Consider the following 18613-nt stretch of genomic DNA (forward strand, 5'->3'; position numbering starts at 1 on the left):
CTGTTTGCCTATTTTTGCAAAAGGGTGCAGTGAGCTGTAAAGCAACACTGAGATGTAATGCAAACAAAATGAACTGTGCCAGTTGTAGTCTGACAGGGTAATTTTCAAAGAAATTCCCTGAATCCTGAGGTTAGCTGAAAGACAGTAATCTCAGCTGTTGCTTCATTCGGAGTTGTGGCAGCTTCAAAGAAAACTCAGGCTACTCGTCCAAGGATTTTTTACCAGAACAAGGGTTGCAGAGCCCAAATTTTAGACACTTAAAAGATTTACCCATGAATGTGTGTAAGCAGCCTCTACTGGCTGATGTCAACATACAGGGATTAAGAGATCTTTAGTTTGCCTCAGCATATATAATTCTTATAAACATATCTGTTAGCATTATGTCTCCTTTGTGTGAAAGTGTAGATGATTTTGTCAGGGGTTTAGGAGTTCTGGAAACCATTTACCTGTGTTCTTTTGTTAAAGTAGTGCTGGATTTTATTATACTCACTTAAGTTGACCCCAGTCTCTTCGCTTAGTTTCTTTTAATGGAACATCAGTTGGAGGAAGCAACTTAGTATCATTAATTGTATCGGATTCACCTATTTCTTGAGACTATATGAAACCTCCTGCAGGCTTTTTTTTTTTCCTCTTAAGTTCATTGCCAAATTTCCATCTTGAGTGTGCTTTGCCTTTTATTATGCTGCTCTCTACCCTCTGTCTGCCCTGCAAATTGTGTGCAATTAACTCTATAATAAAACTGAAGATGGTGCTAATCATCTTGAATAACTGATACCCTCTTTTCACTGTCTTTCTCTAACTTCCTATACTATGAAGTTCTGTCATGTAAAAGTTCCTATTGCATTCACAAGACTGAAGAGATGATCTGATGTCTAACAGGTGAATTGGCCACTTGACAGTTAAATTTCCAGTGCAATTTTCTGAAGCAACTTGATTAGAAACTATTGGAAAACTCTGCTGGGGAATAATGCTAAGTCTGCTGTGTCCCTTTGAAGCATTGACAAGGAATAAAATGGAAATAAATGTGCTTTGGAAATAAATGTGCTTAATTCATATGTACATGACATATTGGGTTGACTTCTAGGTGAAGTTCTCTAGAAAGCTGTCTGCTTCAGCAGAGTGGACTCTAAGCCAGGAGGCTTGATGTGATAGAGAATCTGACCCCTTTCTGCTTAATATTGAAAAGCTGATGTGTTCTACCTTGGTATTGTTTGCCTTGTGCAATTATAAAACACAAGATAATGTGTAAAAGCAGATAGTCAGCAATTCATACTGGAAGTAGGCAAACTAATTTTCCCAAATTGTGGATCTCTCTTCATCCAAATTCAAAACTTACCCTTTTGGTAGGTAGAGTGGAGCTTTAGTTACCTATATGAGCATCACTGACCTCTTGAACTCTGCAGAATAATTTGTGTTTTACCTTCCTTGTTGGCAGCAAGGTGTAGGTATTAAAATTTAAAGGTGGGAGAGGACAGGGAAGCAAAACAAATCTCTGAAATGGTGGCTAAGGGTGCAACTACTGGTTGGGGAGAGAGAGAAACAGGCTTCCCAAATTCATAGTACCTAAGCATTAGAGCAACAACCAAATGGTCTTCACATCCTTCTGCCTTAATGGTACCATTGGTGTTTGTAGTGCTGGTCAGAGTCATCCCACCAAAGCATCTAAAATACTTCTTCTTCCAGGGGGCTGAGGCTAAAATGAAGAAAACTGCTGCCTGCATTCATTGCAGAGCTGTAACTCAGCACCTATGCAGGGAGGGAAGATGATGTAAAGTTAAGGAATTCCTTCTGTGGAGAAAAGCTGGGAGGGCATGGGGAGTAAAAACACCTTTCCTTTGTGCTTATAGACTGATAGAGTATGAGAAATGCCTGTTGTGGGGTTTTGTGGGTTTGCAGTAAATTTTCACCTATGTCAACCCAGAGAAGATGGGAAGGAACTTTTAATTTGTCAGGTGACAACCCATCAAGTTTGGGTCGATGATATTCTGAAACAGTTGTTTTCATCTATAATCTGATTAAAGAAACATGAATAACAAAAAATACATAAATAAGACCAGCTGCATTGCTCCAAATGCTCCAAATTTTCTGTTGTGCTAAAGTTGGGAGATCTGGAGCAGGTAGGACCTCAGATCTTAAACTGAAATAAAAAGCATTAGTTTTAAAGCCAGCTGATAGAGGGTGAAAATGCTGCATTGTTTGGATGTGTATTCAAGAGGTCAGGGTGGTTTTTCTTGTTATCTCTTGCTAATGTATTAAATGATTTTGGACAAACCACTTCTTAATGCTAATCTGTTTCCTGTTTTCTAAGGGACAATGGGTCTGATAGTGCATTAGGTAACTGCTGTAATTTCAAAAGAATCTTGTGCAGAGTGAAAGGAATTTTATCCCATTCTGCTTGTGTGTATCCTATAGGCAGGAGAGATGTTATAAGGTGTTTTCTCTGTTAAGCATGAGCAGCCAGTTGCACTCAAGAACTATAGAAATAACTGGAAATAGATTAAGAATTTAAAAGAAGTGCTGCTTTGAATTACATATTTTCTTGGGGGTTTAGTTTGCTGATAATGCAGGGTGAAATTCTTACCTTTGACTTCAGAGATCTGTCACAGCTGCCATTGTCCAGTAAGAAAACCTTGTAGCATTTTCTGCAAACTGACAGATTTTCCAGGTTGGTGTCTGAGGATTCATAAAGGATTCATCCTGATCTACTGACTCAGACTGATTTTCCTGTGTGGACAGATTCAGTATTGATTCTGTTGAGACCACTGTCAGATATTAAAAGCACAAACCATTCTGTTCATGAGCATACAATAATATGCTCAGGAGAATAATTCAGACTGTAGTAAAAGAATCACAGAATCACAGAATGTTTAGGTTGGAAGAGACCTCCAAGGTCATCCAGTCCAACCTATGATCTAGTCGTGTTGGTCAAAGCTAGTGATGCAAATTTGTCCTGTTTTAGCTTTTTCAACTTTATTTTTCCCTGCAACACAGAATCCCTAAAAGGTGAAAAAACAATTCAGAATACCCTTTGTGGTGATTACTGAAAAATGTTCTTTAGGTTAAATGTAACTGCCTATTGAAAATGGGCTGTGTCTACAGGTCAGAACTACCTGGTAAATATCACCATGAGGAAAGTTGTGAGCTGGAACATACAGCTAAAAAAAAAAAAACAACAAAATCTAAGTGCATGTAACAGGTAATTCATGCTGAAAAATGTGGTTTTGCATCGATAAAAATACCTCCTTAAAGGTGCTCCTCACCACTCCTTATGACATCCCTTATTAATCTAAAATGTTTGATGTAGCTAGGACAATCATGAATTTCTTTTTCTGCCTGTTGTCAGGCTAAAGGATCAAGCTCAAATTGCTCAAGTGCAATCTCTTCAGCTCTCTCAGCTTCTCTCTTTCCAAACCTCTGCACCCTGTGCACTGGAGCGTGAGGCAGCCCCACTGCCTCCCTCTGCTTCTGCACATCAAGAACCACATTGTCGGTGTGCAGCTAATAAATTCGTTCTTTTTTTAACCTTATCCGCCCACTGTTCTCATTAATGTGCCCATTGTTTCTCTATGTCAACCCAGTCCTTCTGTTTGTCCTGCCACTCCCTCAGCTGTGTATACCTTTTGCCTTCTTCCTGTTCATTTCCTCCCACAACCTCCTTTCTTTTGCTAATCTCTTCTGAACTGTTATCCCTGTAACCCTGAAGCTGCAGGGTTGGGTAGGATTGTAATATACCTGATGGCAAAATTAAAACAGTTTTTTTTTCAATATTGTGTATCTATTTGTAATTTCAATTAGTAGACATTTGTGGTTTTAACTCAGTATTTTAAATAATTTGTTCTTGACCTGGTAAATTTGAAATATAAGCACTTTGGGGTGTTCCTCCTCTGTCTGGTACCATTTTGATGCCTGAGGCAGCTGTGGCTCTGGGTTTGGGGGCAAGAGGGTTCCACCAAAGGAAAACCCTTTCTTGTGAGCAGGCTCCCAAGAGAGAGGTGGCTACTTTAAAACTTGGTTAAAGACGAATTAAACCTTCCTCCTCTTAACATTTATTTTTTTTTCCCCTCGAGAGGAATTAGTCACTCTTAATTCCAGCATTTCACAACCACGCATGGTTTCAGGTGCTGCTGCCGCGGGCCTCCCTCCCTCCCCACAGCTGCCGAGGAGGGCCCCGAGCACTGCCCTGGCACCCAGTGACACCTCCAGCTGTCTCCGTGTCCCCAGACACCGCGTTCATTCCCCTATCCCTCGGGAAGGAACCGGCTCCCCCACTCTGGACCCCCACCTCTGCCGTCGGAGAGGCGGGCGCTACCGCAGCCGCTCACCTGCGGGGGCGGCCCCTCCGCCCGGGCCCAGCCCGGCCCGGCCCGGCCCGAACATGCGCTGAGGCTCCGCGCTGCCGCCGCTTCACACCATGCGAGGTGGCTGCGGCTGCTGCCCGCCCCGGGGAATAGCAGCAGCAACACCAACACCACCATCACCACCGCTTCTCAGCTCCGGCCTCCCTTCCCACAGCTTCTGGAGCCGGGGACGCTCTCGGTGACGCCTCCATGGACTCCCGCGCAGCGCACAGCGGGAGCGGCGGAGCCCGGTACGGGGCTGAGGAGGGGCGGGGGGGCAGCGGGGTCTCTCCCGCCATTATTCTGTAGTCTCCGGTTGGGCGGTCCCTGGGGACCAGCACTGCCTCCCCTGAGGCTTTGGGAACGCTCCGTCCCGGGTGGGGGAAAGAGGGACAGGGGCGGTGTGATCACCCGTCCCGGTACCGGCCGAAGCTGAGGGTCTGCTGGCAGGAGGGGGGGCGGCGGTGGTGGGGGGTCCTTGCCCGGCTAAGCAGCCCGTCTCGGTCCGAAGCCCGTAAATGGGATTTGGAAGCTGTGGGAATGATTCCCGACGGGATAAGGGGAGCCGCTGCCTTCCGACCGCCTCGTCCCCTCCTCGCTCCGGGCTTGGGATCGGTCCTGCCCGGTGCAGGCCGGGACCACCGGGCAGGCGCTGCCCAGGCTGGTACCGGGCCCGCCTTTTTCTGTCACCACACGCCACGCAGCTTTTGGGCAAACGACTCCGTTCACCTGCGTGTCCGGTTACCGACGTGAACGCAGGCACGGAAGGGGCAGAAACTGTATTTTGTACTTTTAGAGGGTCCCATGTTTTATTGTTTAGGGTTTAGTTTTGTTTTGTGTGTGTAGGGTTGGGGGTTTTTGTTTGATTTTTGCGTTGTTCTTTCCTTGGACAAAAGCATCATCTTGAACTAATCACGCACCGGTGCTGCAGCCCTTCGGTAGTGACATGCAAATTAACTTGGGTCCCCGAAGTGTTACTCAAGAGTAGTGTCACGTCTGTGAAGTCTGTGGAAGGGCTTGGAAGACCTTTTCCTTCAGCTCCTGTTTGCACAGCTTGCATCTCGCCCTGACAGTGCCCCCTTGACGTTAATTACCCGGTAACTCGATGCCTTCGTGCTCACCTCGATGAACGAGCTGCAGGTGGATGACTCCCCTTGCTGCGTTCCACGTGTGCGCTCCCACTGCCCCTAAAATACATAAACTTTTTTGTGTGTGTGTGTGCGTGTTGAGGGAGTTGTTTCTTCAACTGCTGAATCAGTGTGCAAATAACATTCTTCCCCGGTGATGACGGCAGGGTAAATTTGAGGCATGGCTGCTTTAAAGGCCTCTTCCGTGGAGACCCTGGTTGAGAGATTTTCGAAATAATCTGCTTTATAACCTGCGCTGGAGTAGAAACCTTTAAGAGTGCAGTTGTTTGGGTGGTCAGGGAACCATTTTTTTGCTTAGAAGGGTGGTAAAGGGTCTGCTCCTGGTGACATGCCAGGAGTTTTGCTCTGTCTTTGCCTTCATGCTTTCCCGGGATACCAAGCAGCCCAAACCCTTTTATCATCTTCTGAAACCATGATGGAAAACGTTTCCTGGGTTTTAAATTAGGTAAGCTACACAATGGAGCTCATTTTTTAATGGCATATATATTAGCAGTTATTACAGAGAGTGGAAGTAGTTGCGTTAGGGACTTTGAAAGCAGCAAAGTCCCATAGGATTAAAAACTACAGAGCCTCTTAGCCCTGCTGATGATCCAGAATGAGACCTGTGTTAGTAATAGCCTGTGTTAGTAATTACCACGTTTTGGCTTTCTTTTTTTTTTTATTTTTTAATCCTCTCGTAACTAGCTTAGTGTTGTTTTTGCACTCTAAAATGGAGGGAATAGATTCATAGAATCATCTTGGTTGGAAAAGACCTTTAAGATAGTTTGCTTCTTAAGCCATTGTTCCCAGGAATGACTTTTTGCAATGGCTTTGAAAATACTGAGTGCCAAGAAAACTTGCAACTAGTACTTCTTTTCTGTTCTTGAATATTGATTTAGTAGGTAGGTTCCAGAGAGTTCTAAAGGTGTATTAAAGTGCTGTGCTTGCATTTTAATTTAATTGGAGAGAAAGTGGTATTGTTATTGGTCAAGGTACTGTGAGAAGTGGTTACCAGATGGCTTCTGAAATATCAAGTCTTTTGGAAGCTCTCAGGGAAACATAACCTGAAATTTCATGTCAAGCAATGATTAAAGGCAAAGCAACTTTTTATGAGAACCTAGGAAACTGCTCAGCAACGGAATTTAAACTGAACCATGATTATTTATCTTTAAGTTGCAGTGAAACTTATTACAGAGTCATTTATTTTAAAAATGCTTTGCATAATTTCATGCAAAAAAATCCCCAAGCCAAACAAAACGTCAAAACAAGCAACATTTCATCTCACAGTAAATACTGTAGGAAAACGCCTTTGGGGCCAAAATGTGTGTTTTATCCCTTCTATGTTTGTCACCATGGTGAAGGCTGAAAATTAAGTGTAAGTCAGCACGTATAAAAGTACAAATGAAACTTTACAAAACACTGAAGCAAGGATGCCTAAGTAACTATTTTGTGACCTACCACTCATTAAATTTAAGGTAATGGAGAATCCAAGCAAAAGGGAAAATCGCAGAACATCACTCCCTGAATTCTCACCGACTTCAGAAATCAGCCACTCCTCTACCCTGACCTTGCAGTCCTTAGGAATACCAGTCTTAACAATTTTGCCTGGATTCTTACTGTGAACGTGTCAGACATGAGCTTGCATTTTGCTTAATGCTTTATTTGTTTGCTTGCTGGGAACCTGTATGTGCTACAAGGCCATCCAAGACCATGGTTATGTGCAGCTGCTGCTGATTTCTCATTAGTTGATTGGTATGATTAGGGTTAGACCTTTAAAAATGGAGCCAGTAAAGCTGTGAGAAGTTAAGAGGACATTGGAAAAAGAACAAAGGTGTATTGTAAGGTTGTCAATAGACCTTAAAAGTATTCAAAAAACCAACAAAAGCATGATAAAACCACATCTGTCTTTTCGAAGTGACAAAGATTGTAGAGCATTTGAATTGAAAAAGAAGAGCTGTTAAAACTTGCTAAGCATCAGTTGAGGCTGATGCCTGATGAAAATCTACTCTTAATTGCAGTGTTCCTGTCAATTTCTTTAGTGCTAGAGATAATTTACTTCGTTTTAATTTTGTCCCTGGGTGAGCTAATTTTTCTCTGTGCACATTCCAACCGGTTCTTGCAGTTCCAGGTTGCTTGGGCTGATATTTTATAATTTGCCAGAGTAAAACATATACATTATTTTTCGACTTTCTATATATTTTTTTTTTCTTTCTCTGTGGTACAGGCAGTTTTCCTGAGTGGGGATAATCACCCGCGATGGTGCACTTAGCACTCTGTGAGCAGTCGTGGCAGTGCAACACGGAAAAGAAACTTGCAAAAATGCCAGTAATACTTCTTATTTGTCTGAGCGAACCTATCTTAATGAATTTATTGCACTGTTTGCACATTCAGATGCAGGATGAGAACTCTGAATGTAATGCAGCCTAGATCCTGCTCGGTGCAAGTTAAACAGCAGTGGAAGCAGGGACAGAACCCAAGTTTGCCGGGTGGGTTCCCTGAACTTTGTTCTGCTCACTTTGCCACAATCCTTTGTTTTGTAAGCGTCCTCTGAAACAAAAAGGTCAAAAGCTTCAGTATCTTTAACAAAAGACCCTGGGAGGCGTCAAGAGCTCTGTGGTTTCAGAGCTGAGTTAACCTCAAAGATAAACTGTCTCCTCCAGATAAAGCTTGGGCTACTGACTAAGACCTCCTGAATTCCAGAATTGCATCACTGTTGTGTCTCTGTGCAGAATATTGGGAGAAGGTGAATCTTGAAACTTTTCCAATTGCTTTGACCTTAAAAGTAATTGCACCGTGGAGTCCTTGGCACAGGCCAGAAATATGTTCAAGAACACAAGAAGATTAATGCAGGTATTACTAGCTACACACACAGAGCAAGGAAGGATACAGTGAAATTAATTTTCTTGCATTAACTTTCAAAGGAGAAGTTGCTATATTTTCTGAAAACTGAATAGTAACCAATCCTTGTGAGAACTGCTCAATGGTTCTACTCTTCATGGTAATGAGAGAGCCATTCATCTGAGATTATTTCAGATCTTATGGAGCTTTGGAAATGTTTACAAAAAAGGGGAAGGATTCTTCTGAAGTGATGTGCCATTTATTTTCTTTGAATGTGTAAATTTTTTCGGTGGCCTACATTGTTTTGCTCAAAGCAGTCATCTACCAAGGAAAAAAGTGGTCATCCGTTCAGGAATGACTTGGGAAGCTTGAAAAGGCTGAAGAAAAGAACCTCAGGTGTGTTGTGGTATCTGGTAAAGTCTCTGTGATTATTGATGATTGTGAGAACAGACAGTGGTGGCATGGCAAGGATTTCTGCCATCAGTGAATATATTTGGAAAACATGGAATGAGAGGGAGAGCTGGGTGTCAGGAACAGCCCTGGTTGGACATGGTGGATGGTGGGTTGGCTGTCAGCAGGCAAGGTGTGTTCAGAAGTTGGAAGTTTTTCCAGATGTGCTTTTTTCTGTTGCAAAGTTTAACTGAAACTCAGACTTTTAAATCTGCTTTGGGGTCCTCCTCACATCTGTGAATGGTTTGAAGTATTGTCACTGATGAAGCTTTGGTAGCCCAAGTGGCACAATGTAAGGAGCAATATGATTTTATTGCTACTTGCTCTTCAGTAAAAATGAAGCTGCTTTAGGTATGTGAGAGTGACCTCCTTCCAGTTCCACTTTATTACTTTTTTTTCTGACGATGTGTCTAGAAGCAACTCTCTCTAAATTTCTTTAATCATCTTTTATCTTTAATGAAATCCATGAAACCCAAGGACAAATCATAAAGCATCTGTGCTGCAAACTTAGATTAAGAGGCCCCTCAGTAGCACGCACACAGTAAAATTTACACAGAAATATGGTAACTTCCATGTTTTTGGCACTTTTAAAGTGCTTTGCATTAATATTCAGAAGTTTAATTTTGCTTAGCTCTGCTTGTCTATATTGTTCAGTATTGCTCTTGGCATAAAAAGAATTTGATGTGTAAGTAAGAAGGGTATGTCCTGAGTAATTGTGCCACTGACTGGGGACAGTGGGGATCCAGTGGAGTGAGATCAGGTCTCACCTTAAGATGGATGTCATGATGATGTAGGAAGCACCTCCAGTCATGGTCCTGGGGCATAGAACTGTGATTTCATAATCCAACCACAATGAGAACCATTTGACTGTTCCTGCAAGACCTGCCCCCAAAAAGGGGGAAAAAATAAATTAATGTTATTTTTTTCTTTAGTTAAAACGTACATATACATGATGGAAGAGATGTTGCATGCTGAAGGTTGCCTGAGCATGTAATTGTTTCCAGAAAATACTCAAATAATAAATAACCTGCCAACTCAAGTCTTGAAGGACTTGGCAGAAACTGCCAGAGCCTTCACCATATAAGAACTTTAAAGGCTTTTAGGAGAAGTACAGTGTCAATTAGAAGTTGTGTAAACAACTAGTAAAAATAATGAATAATCATTTCAGAGGAGGGAAAACCTAGGTTAGTTTTTGTATTTAGTCTTGTATTTCCTGCTGTTGTTCAGGCACCTAGTGCTGTTAGGAACATGTAATGGAGTCACTGGCAGGGCAGCCTGTGGATCTATTACAATAATTTTTATACCAAGTGCAGCACAGGTTTTTCCTGTACAGGATGTAATAAAACCAGCAAGAGATTTTATCAGGTATGTTAATGCCTTCAGGGTAACTTCCTGAAATTACCCTTTGCTTGTTTATACTTTTTGAGTATTCCTTCAGCAGTTGATGTCTTAAGTATTGGTACCTCCCTGTGTAATCTAACAAGTAAGACTGTGGATGTAGGAGAAAAGAAATGTGTAATTGTTTGTTAGATGTTAGATGCTCTTGGAGAGGCTAATTTAGATAATTAAAACAGCTTCTCCAGCCCAGCTGTCATAATAAGAGAGATGACTTCTTGCTGCTGGTAGCTGCCCTTCTTGCATACAGGACCACTACTTGTGATGTGCCAGCAAAGCAGTTTGGGAGCAATACCCTGTTTTATTTTGACCAGAAATTGACCAGATGAGCTCCCTGCACAAATTAAATTGTTTATTCCAACCCCTGTCATTTTGTATGGCATTAAAGAGCAATTTTGACAAAGAATGTGTGAAGTCTTGCTATCTCCCAAAGTTATAGGAATCACCAATAAGCAGCAGTGTGGCTGGGGGGCTGAGGTCTGTTTTGCAGAGAATCCTTGCTGGGGAGAAGTGCTTGCAGGTATTAATGCCTCAGTTCTCCTGCCTCTCATTTGACTCTCTCTGGTTCACACCTTCCTGATGCAGCCTGCTGCCACCCGCAGTCATTTTTGTTGTTGAGCTAATTATCCCTGTAATTACAGGGATATTTGACTTCTGCCTGGTTTGCACTGAATGAAAGATTAGCTGATACTGCCACTAATTTCAGGCAGGTCTGTAGATGACAGATCTGCTGGCAGCTGCCAGGGCTTTCTGTCTCAGTTGTAAGTAAGATACAGGAACTTTGTGTCCTGGACCTGCTTCCCAGCCTCTCTTTTTCAGCAGGATGTAAGTGACCTAGTGAGGCAGGGATGCTCCTAGCTCTCATCCCATCATCCAGAATGACCAATGGGAGAGGAGGGAGAGGCTCTGCCCTGTGCTGTGCTGGCAGTGTGACTGTCACTCGGGTGAAGTGGCACCGGGTGCTGCTGCTGCTGGGTGTCCCTGCCTCTGAGCATACAAATGACAATGTCAGAAAACACAGGGGGTTTAGCAGGAAGGTAAGGAGCAGTGCACAGCATTTTCCACTTGGCTTAGAGGCAGTTCTGAGCTTGCTGTTGGAAGCAGGAGAGAATCTTCAGCCCACTGAAGCATGACTAATCAGTTTGATAAAATGCTCAGCACCTTCTAGTTTAATTTATCTTTGGTTTTTTTTTTTCCTCTCCTGTTGTTAACAGCAACAAATGATGGTTTGTAGAATTTCTGAAAGGTGTGTATTGTGTTCAGGTCTTTCCTCTTTCTCTCTTCTTCTTTCTTTCTTTTTCTTTCTTTCCTCTTCTTTCTTCCTTTTTCTTTCTTTCCTCTTCTCTTCTTCTTTCTTTCCTCTTCTCTTCTTCTTTCTTTCCTCTTCTCTTCTTCTTTCTTTCCTCTTCTTTCCTTGGGAAGTGCATCAAATGTCAGATTTCATTGGAGCATGAGGGAAGTCTGCAACTTGGATTTTTCCTGCTGTGTGCAACTTGGGTTTTTGCTGCTGCTGCTGGGGGTGGCACTGTGTTAATAATATTTATTCCAGAGGAGATGCCAAGTTAACTAATACATCTTATTTCTCTTATTTGTGCTTTGAGCTTCAACAGGGCTTTTTTCTGTGTCATCTTTTTGTTTCAAAGGAATATTTTGAAAAGGTTTATTTGTATTGACTGGGGTAATTCTCCTGCATGACAAGAAACAAACAAAAATCCCAGGTAAAATGTTACTAGTCTCAGTATTTCAACAGATATGAGAGTATGTTTTACATGGTGCTAAGTATGCTGTTGTATCTATGACTCAGGTTTAGAAAAGCAGGTAAGAATTGTAATACATGTAAACAATAATTGGCAAAGTTTTAATCATTAAAGTGAGTAAGGCTCAGAATAGTTAGGCAAACATGAGATTGAAATTGTGTGAGGCAGAAGCCAGGACTTAGTTAACCAATTTTTGCAAAGCACTTGGTGAGTCTCTCTGGTGCAGAAGGATTTGCAGTGAATTAAAGTGTGATGACAAAGCTACTATGAATCTGTGTCTCAAATTTATAATCCTGTTTTTCATATATATTATTTTCCTCTTTTTTTTGTTTGCAGTCATTATTCTTGTAACAGTCAGTGGTTATTACTGATGCTATCTGTTTGTTCTGTGCTTCCCTGACTTTTACCCAGGATGTTACCAGGGCTGCTTTCTATTTTTCCTTTCATCAGAATGTCTGTTGTGCCTTTTTTTAAGGAAGTAGCATAAGTCACAAGACAGATCACATCAGTCAGAGCTGTTCAGGGTCAGGAACATGATAATTATCTGGTTGTATTTTTGGAGGGGAACTCTTTTGTACAGCCTTGTATACAGCATACTAGTGCAATGTGGCTCTTTGATCATCAGATGCAGATGTCCTAACATTGGCCAGGTTACTTTAACTTTGTTACTGCAAGGCCTTATTGTTTCTTCTGTCGATTTTTTTTTGTTTGTTTCTTTTATCCAGCAGTTCTGGTGGGGATGAACTTGGGCCAAACTTCCTCAGCTGGTCAGTATTATCCTCTTGCCAGTAACCCAAAGACCATCTGAGAACCCTTGTGACAGGTCAGGCTGACATCTGAATGTTTTAAAGAAGGAAAGTACTGCCAGATGAAGCCACTGAGATAATCTTGAGACTTTTGGGTCTCTGTCACCCTCACAGATGTTCATTGTCACCCAGTGGTTCCATGGTTCTGATACCTGAGCTGCCCAAGTTGCCATGATCCCAGGTGGTACCTTCAGCATGTCTGAGCTCTTCCTTATAAGCACATGGAGTTTATCTTATTTTCAAAAAGTACAAAGCTTGAATCCTTTTCCATTTGTCACAGAGCAAGAGCATAGATAAAAAACCCAAACACCAACGTAATAAAAGACACTTTGATTTTTTTTTTGCAGTCACTAGAGATAGAATAGCAGATTATACAGGGGAAGAAGGCTACACCTGAAGATGGGGGGAGTGGAAATGAAGCAGTAATGCACTGATAGAAGGAGTTGTGCTGAATTTATCTTCTCTTCTGGCAGGTCATCTCCATTGGACCTCAACACAGCACTGCGGGAGTGTATGGCAGCTCTGGATTTATTCCTTAATAACAAGTTCTCGGATGCTTTGGCTTCTTTACAAGCAAAGTAAGTTGATTCCTTTTACTAGTTTTCCACTGTTTATTTTTCTTTGCTTCACCATCTTTTTGGGAATTGACAACTAGTTGTCTAGTTGGATAAAACTGCATGGTTTTAGTTCAGAAGGGGGCAGTAAGTTAATGTGTTAAGTTTTGGGGAAGACAGAGTAAGGCTTTACAGCTGGGTGAATAAACAGCAAGATTGATCAGAAGTCTCTGCAAAAAGTACTGAATTGTGGTCCAAATAAGTAACCCACTAGCTATAGTTCAGTATATGAGATTCTTGCTCCTGAAAAAATAAAAGCCATCTTCTGACACTTTTTTTCCCCCCTTCTGTTTCATTATTTTTCTGCATACTGTGAGAGTTTGGAATTAATAATCTTCTCTTGAAATGAGCAAATGACCATGATTGAACTGATAGGTCTGGGACACATTACTTCGGGTACAAATTACACACTTATTTTTTTAATTACCACTTGCAGAAACTTTCTCACAGCTTATTTTGCAGTTCCATGTTGTGGTTGTGCATTTTGTTTCCCACTCACATTGTAACCCAGCTTGTAATGAGTGGCACAGCTGCAAGCAGTGAGGTCATAACCTTTAAAAATTGTTGATTCTTTACAATGTCTGTGATTTTTCATACCCTGTCCTGAAGCTACCTCTGCTGTTGGTTTATAGTCTGTGGTTAATTCACATTTTTCTCCCTGGTTGCTCCATTTACTTTTTTAAGCCATCAGCAAATTATATTATGCCTTCTCTCAGGTCACTGGAATAGGAAATGAATAAAATTCATAGGTAGTGCAGTAGTGTGTGCTTGATATGCATCAGGGGTAACTATAGTGAATATTACCTATAGAATCACTATTGTAGATGATGATTACTTTGCTGTTTTAGTCTTTGATGCTAAAATCTGTAGCTTAGCCCTGTAAGTACAGTCTGAGAAATACATTCATGGTAAGTTGTAGGTTCAGATGTATTAATAATCCTGGTTTTATTCACAGCAGAGTTGTTTTGTATTTATATATCATCAGAAGATATCATAAAATTGGTAAGGGGAATAACAACTGTGTTTTCATTACATTCTGACTGTACAGCCCCTATACTCATCTGGAAATGTTCACTCAGCATAAAGTAGGGAGGGATATTATTGAGAGAGGTTTTCAAAACACTGCAGCAGCTCATGTAGGTGGGGAGGGGGGTGTGTATGTAAATCCATTTTTCTTCTTTTGCATATGTTTTCCATTCATCTTTTATTGGGCCCTGCAAAATACTTTTCTTTACCTGACACCCTTGTTTTTGTACCTGACTATTCCTCACTGCAAAACCATTTTGGAACTGATTTTTCATGCTAGCCTGTTGCTGCTTGAAGGCCCTTTTTTCCTGGTGCCTTTTCAGTGAGGGAAATACAGGCTTGTGATCTTTGGGAGTGTAATTCAGAAACAGGAGGCTGCTTCCCCACATATGGTGCCCATTATGGATAAATGCCATCTCTTCAGAGAATGAAGAGCTGTAGAGTGGGCACATGTGCTAATACTGAGTATTTACTTGAGGAGTCATCATCAGTTCCTTACTGGTGCTTTTTAGCATGCTGAGATTTTAAATTGGTTTTCACAGCCCATAAACATACTGCCTTTGAAGAAATACTTTTCAGTTTTTACATGCTTGTAAAGGATCTCATATCATAGATTTTTCAGCTTTGCCACTTACATTGTAGGAAATCCTCTGCTCTCTATTATATTATTGCAGGTTCACTAAATTACTCACATTTGGCTTTCACAGTAAATTTATTTGCAACTGATTTGTACCATGTGTAAGTGAGAGCAGTTCTGGCAATGTGTGAGAGTTAGGTCTAAAATGTTTCCTAACAGACTTAAAATAAATAACTGAGGATGGCATCTAGACTTGCATTGAGGTAAATCTCTTTTTTTTCCTGTTAGAAAAGCAAATCCATCATAAAGAAGAAGTCTAATTTCATCAAAAATATAATCTGGCATTTTTCCTTCATGTTAAGTATTTTTCTTGTTTCCTTAAGCTACCTTTTAGATTTAAGAGACAGTTTTTATTGTCATTAACAATCATTGTATAATATGGGGCTATTGTATAATAGTGGGCTCCAATTATCTTGTGGCTTCTGCAGTAAGTTTAATTAAATAAATCTTTTATATAGAGTATTCACACTAAGTTTAAGAACTCTTAAGAAATTTCTTAAATTCAGTCACCAAACTCAACAGGGATTTTCAATATGTAACCTGTTAACTGTGATAACAACACTGAAACTGTCCAGGGGAAAAAAAATACCATATTCCTTCTCAACCTTGAGATTGTATGAGATACATATAGTAAATTTTTTAAAAGCTGACTAGATCTTAGCCCTCATGTAGTTAAAAACAGATAATCATAAATTAAAGAGTTCTGGTAAGCTGTGCCCTATCCTTCCACATAAGAAACATTTAATATTTTAATAATTATCCCAAAGGAAAGCATGGCATAATCAGCTGCTGGTTTGCTTATGTCAGATCACTTGGGAGAGTGGTAAATAATAAAGATAAATTCCTGACACAGAATTATCTGGATCACTGGGTGAGCTGCAGCACATCTGGATTGCTGCTTGCAGTATTGTAGGAACAACATGAGAATGATTGATCCATTCTGGGCAGTTGACTTCATGTTGAAAATGGTCTCCAAAAGGCATTTGGTGGAATGTTAATTCTGCAGTGACTGTGTTTGAAAGGTAAATTCAGTCCTTTGATGTGGGAGTACCTCAGGTAGGTGTGAAGAGATTGTGTTACTGCTCAGTTAGTTCCATTGTTGGAATACACTTTTATTGGGATAGTCTTGTTCTGTTGTTACTATTTACTGCCCCTGGAATATTTAAAATTAACCCAGTGGACAATATTAGGTATTGATAATTTCTAAATTATATCTTTGTAATTTAAATTAATACATATAAACTAAGAATTAATCATTAATAACTTGACCTCAAAAAGTTTAAAGAGGTGGTGAAGCAGTGGAAGCCTTTAGCAAAGGCTGTGTCCATGGTGTGGTGGAATGTTCTTGCCCTTGCAGAACAAAAGCAAACCTGAGGTTGCCCAGTGGGGTGGAGAAATGAATCTGACACAGGTGTGGTTATCACACTGGGAGCAGTGAAAGAGTAAGGGGAAGCTCATGGAGTTAAAGTGAGGTCTAGATAGTGTTTGGATAAATAGTGTGCTCTAGATAGTGTTCTGTTGTCCTCTGCAGAAAGCTCAAGTTAGTAATTTATGGTAAAGGATGTCAAGAATATGAAGAAGGTCAATATTTCTTGTTTCTTTAATCTTTTTATGGCTGTAATCTGGAAGAACACAACTTCTTTAGTCTTTGTAAATAAACACATTGCTGCCAAGACTTGACTTCATCGTTGGCTTTACCTCCCAGCTGAAAGATTTTAGGAGATTCTGAATTTTTGGAGAATGGCTTAGATCAAAATGGCTCAGGGGTCCTCTTGTTGAACTGATTTTTTTTTTTGCTTAGACCATTCTGGCAGCTTCTGGTGATGAGGGAACCAGGCTGGTGGGCAGTCAGAATTGTCCTTCCTAGTTGGAAACTTCATGCTAGTGGCAAAGTCTTCCCAGGAAACCAGTTTTTTTTGGAAAATGAGGATTCATCAAAACAGAGTTTCTACAGAAGCTGATGCACTGAGTCTAGTGGGTGTTCTGACATTGGGTGGGACCTCTGATCAAAGAGAAGGAAAACCCTTCAGGCACTGTGAGACCAGAGTCTTCTGATGCTCTTTCTCTCTGGGCCTCAATCTCTCATGCTTTGCTACACCTGGATGAATGATCTGTGCACTCTGTGCTCTTGGGTTTGTTTCACTTGTTAGAAGCATCTTGATACCAAATCCTGGTGATGCATGTCCTGCCTGCTGAATTATTGTGAAAGGAGCCACAAAAAATATTTTGTGGGGAAAAAAAAAAAATTTGGTCACTGTTTTTTTCAAAAAATACCCTCCCTGGGTTAATTCTGAGGCCAAAGCAAGCCAAGCTTTTTGATTTTTCATGTTTCAGATGGAGCAGAGAGCTGTCACCATCCTCACTTAGGTCCTTGTTTTCTAGCTGGAATAAAAGTGTGCTCCCACAGCTCTCAAGCAAGGGCAGTGCTACAAGATGATGGTGATTGCACCAGAGTTGGAGAAGAGGCATGTGGCATAACTCCACGAGTGCCTGGAGATATTATTTGTAATCCTCTTATTCAGCCACGTGATGCCAGCTACTGGGAGAAGTCATTTATCAGAATATTAGTTGTATTTTTATCAGGAAGGCTTGTTAACTGCAACAGTGTCCTGGGGAAAGTGCTGCTGAGGAATCAAAAGCAGGGAAAAAAAAAAAAAGGAAAAAGCTCTCCGGTTTCATTCTGTATCCATCCATATAAAATGCAAGGCTTACAACTCCTGGCAGCATGCCAGGATGTAACTGGCAACTTTAATTGTAGGGTTGGTATAAATATAGTGGATAACTTAGATTTGGTTGCATTTCTGTGCCTCTCAATTGCTGGAAAGAAATAACAAATAAGAGTAAATTTTTCTGTTGATAAGTACCAGTTGCCTAATGATAAACATCAATTATTGTATTCTTTAAATATTAGAACCAGATGAGATAAAACCATGGATTAGGGCAGGAGTGATTTGGCATCAGAAGCAAATTACTGGAGAGGGAAATCCCTCTTCACCATGTATATGTGGAAAGTACCAATTTTCCTTTTAATGTAGTGAATTTATTATCTATCTGCTTTGATTCTGAAAGCAGATTTCTAAAATTTTGGAAGGGGGCTATTTCGATGCCTTCACTGTGCTTTGAATTTGAACCTTTGAAAGGGTTTTATTTTAATAATTATGAGATGAAGTGTGTTTGGTTGCACCCACAGAGAATGATGAGTTATCAAACGAACAGGAACACTTCAGGCATGTTCATTTTTTCTGCTTAATTTCTCTATTTGTCTCTTCTTTCTTACACTGGAGATGAGATGGGTGTCAGCAAAAGCTGGGGCTTGTGGCACTTGGTGACTTCCCAGGATGGTTTTTCTGCTGGCTTGGTCTAGGTGGAGAGGGGAGTTAATTGTTTTTTGCTTTCTGCAAAAGAGGCACCATCTGAAATTCCACAGAAGAATATTCAAGTTGAACAAATTGGAGAGGAAGGTTGGCAGAAGGGTAGAGGAGGAAAAAGCTGTAATGTTTGGTTTAGATGGGAATGCTGCCAATGGGAAAATCTATTTGAAGAAGATTCTACTTTGGCCACAGTTACTGTATTGTGTTACTTATCTCCTTGAGACTGTCCTGAGTAGCTGTCCCAAAATAGAAGAA

At 41.0% G+C, this 18613-nt stretch overlaps 1 protein-coding gene across 1 annotated transcript in view; it reads left to right on the plus strand.

Moving 5' to 3' along the window:
- The first annotated feature begins 4392 nt into the window (after positions 1-4392).
- TTC39A (tetratricopeptide repeat domain 39A) overlaps positions 4393-18613 on the plus strand; it is a 43894-nt gene continuing 29673 nt past the window's right edge. The window contains exons 1-2 of the mRNA XM_071750169.1: positions 4393-4588; positions 13184-13288. Coding sequence (XP_071606270.1) covers positions 4548-4588; positions 13184-13288 — 146 coding nt within the window. The 5' untranslated portion in view covers positions 4393-4547. The remainder of the gene's footprint in view (positions 4589-13183; positions 13289-18613) is intronic.

The sequence above is a fragment of the Heliangelus exortis genome, chromosome 8 (assembly GCF_036169615.1).
Source record: "Heliangelus exortis chromosome 8, bHelExo1.hap1, whole genome shotgun sequence".
Taxonomy (NCBI): domain Eukaryota; kingdom Metazoa; phylum Chordata; class Aves; order Apodiformes; family Trochilidae; genus Heliangelus; species Heliangelus exortis.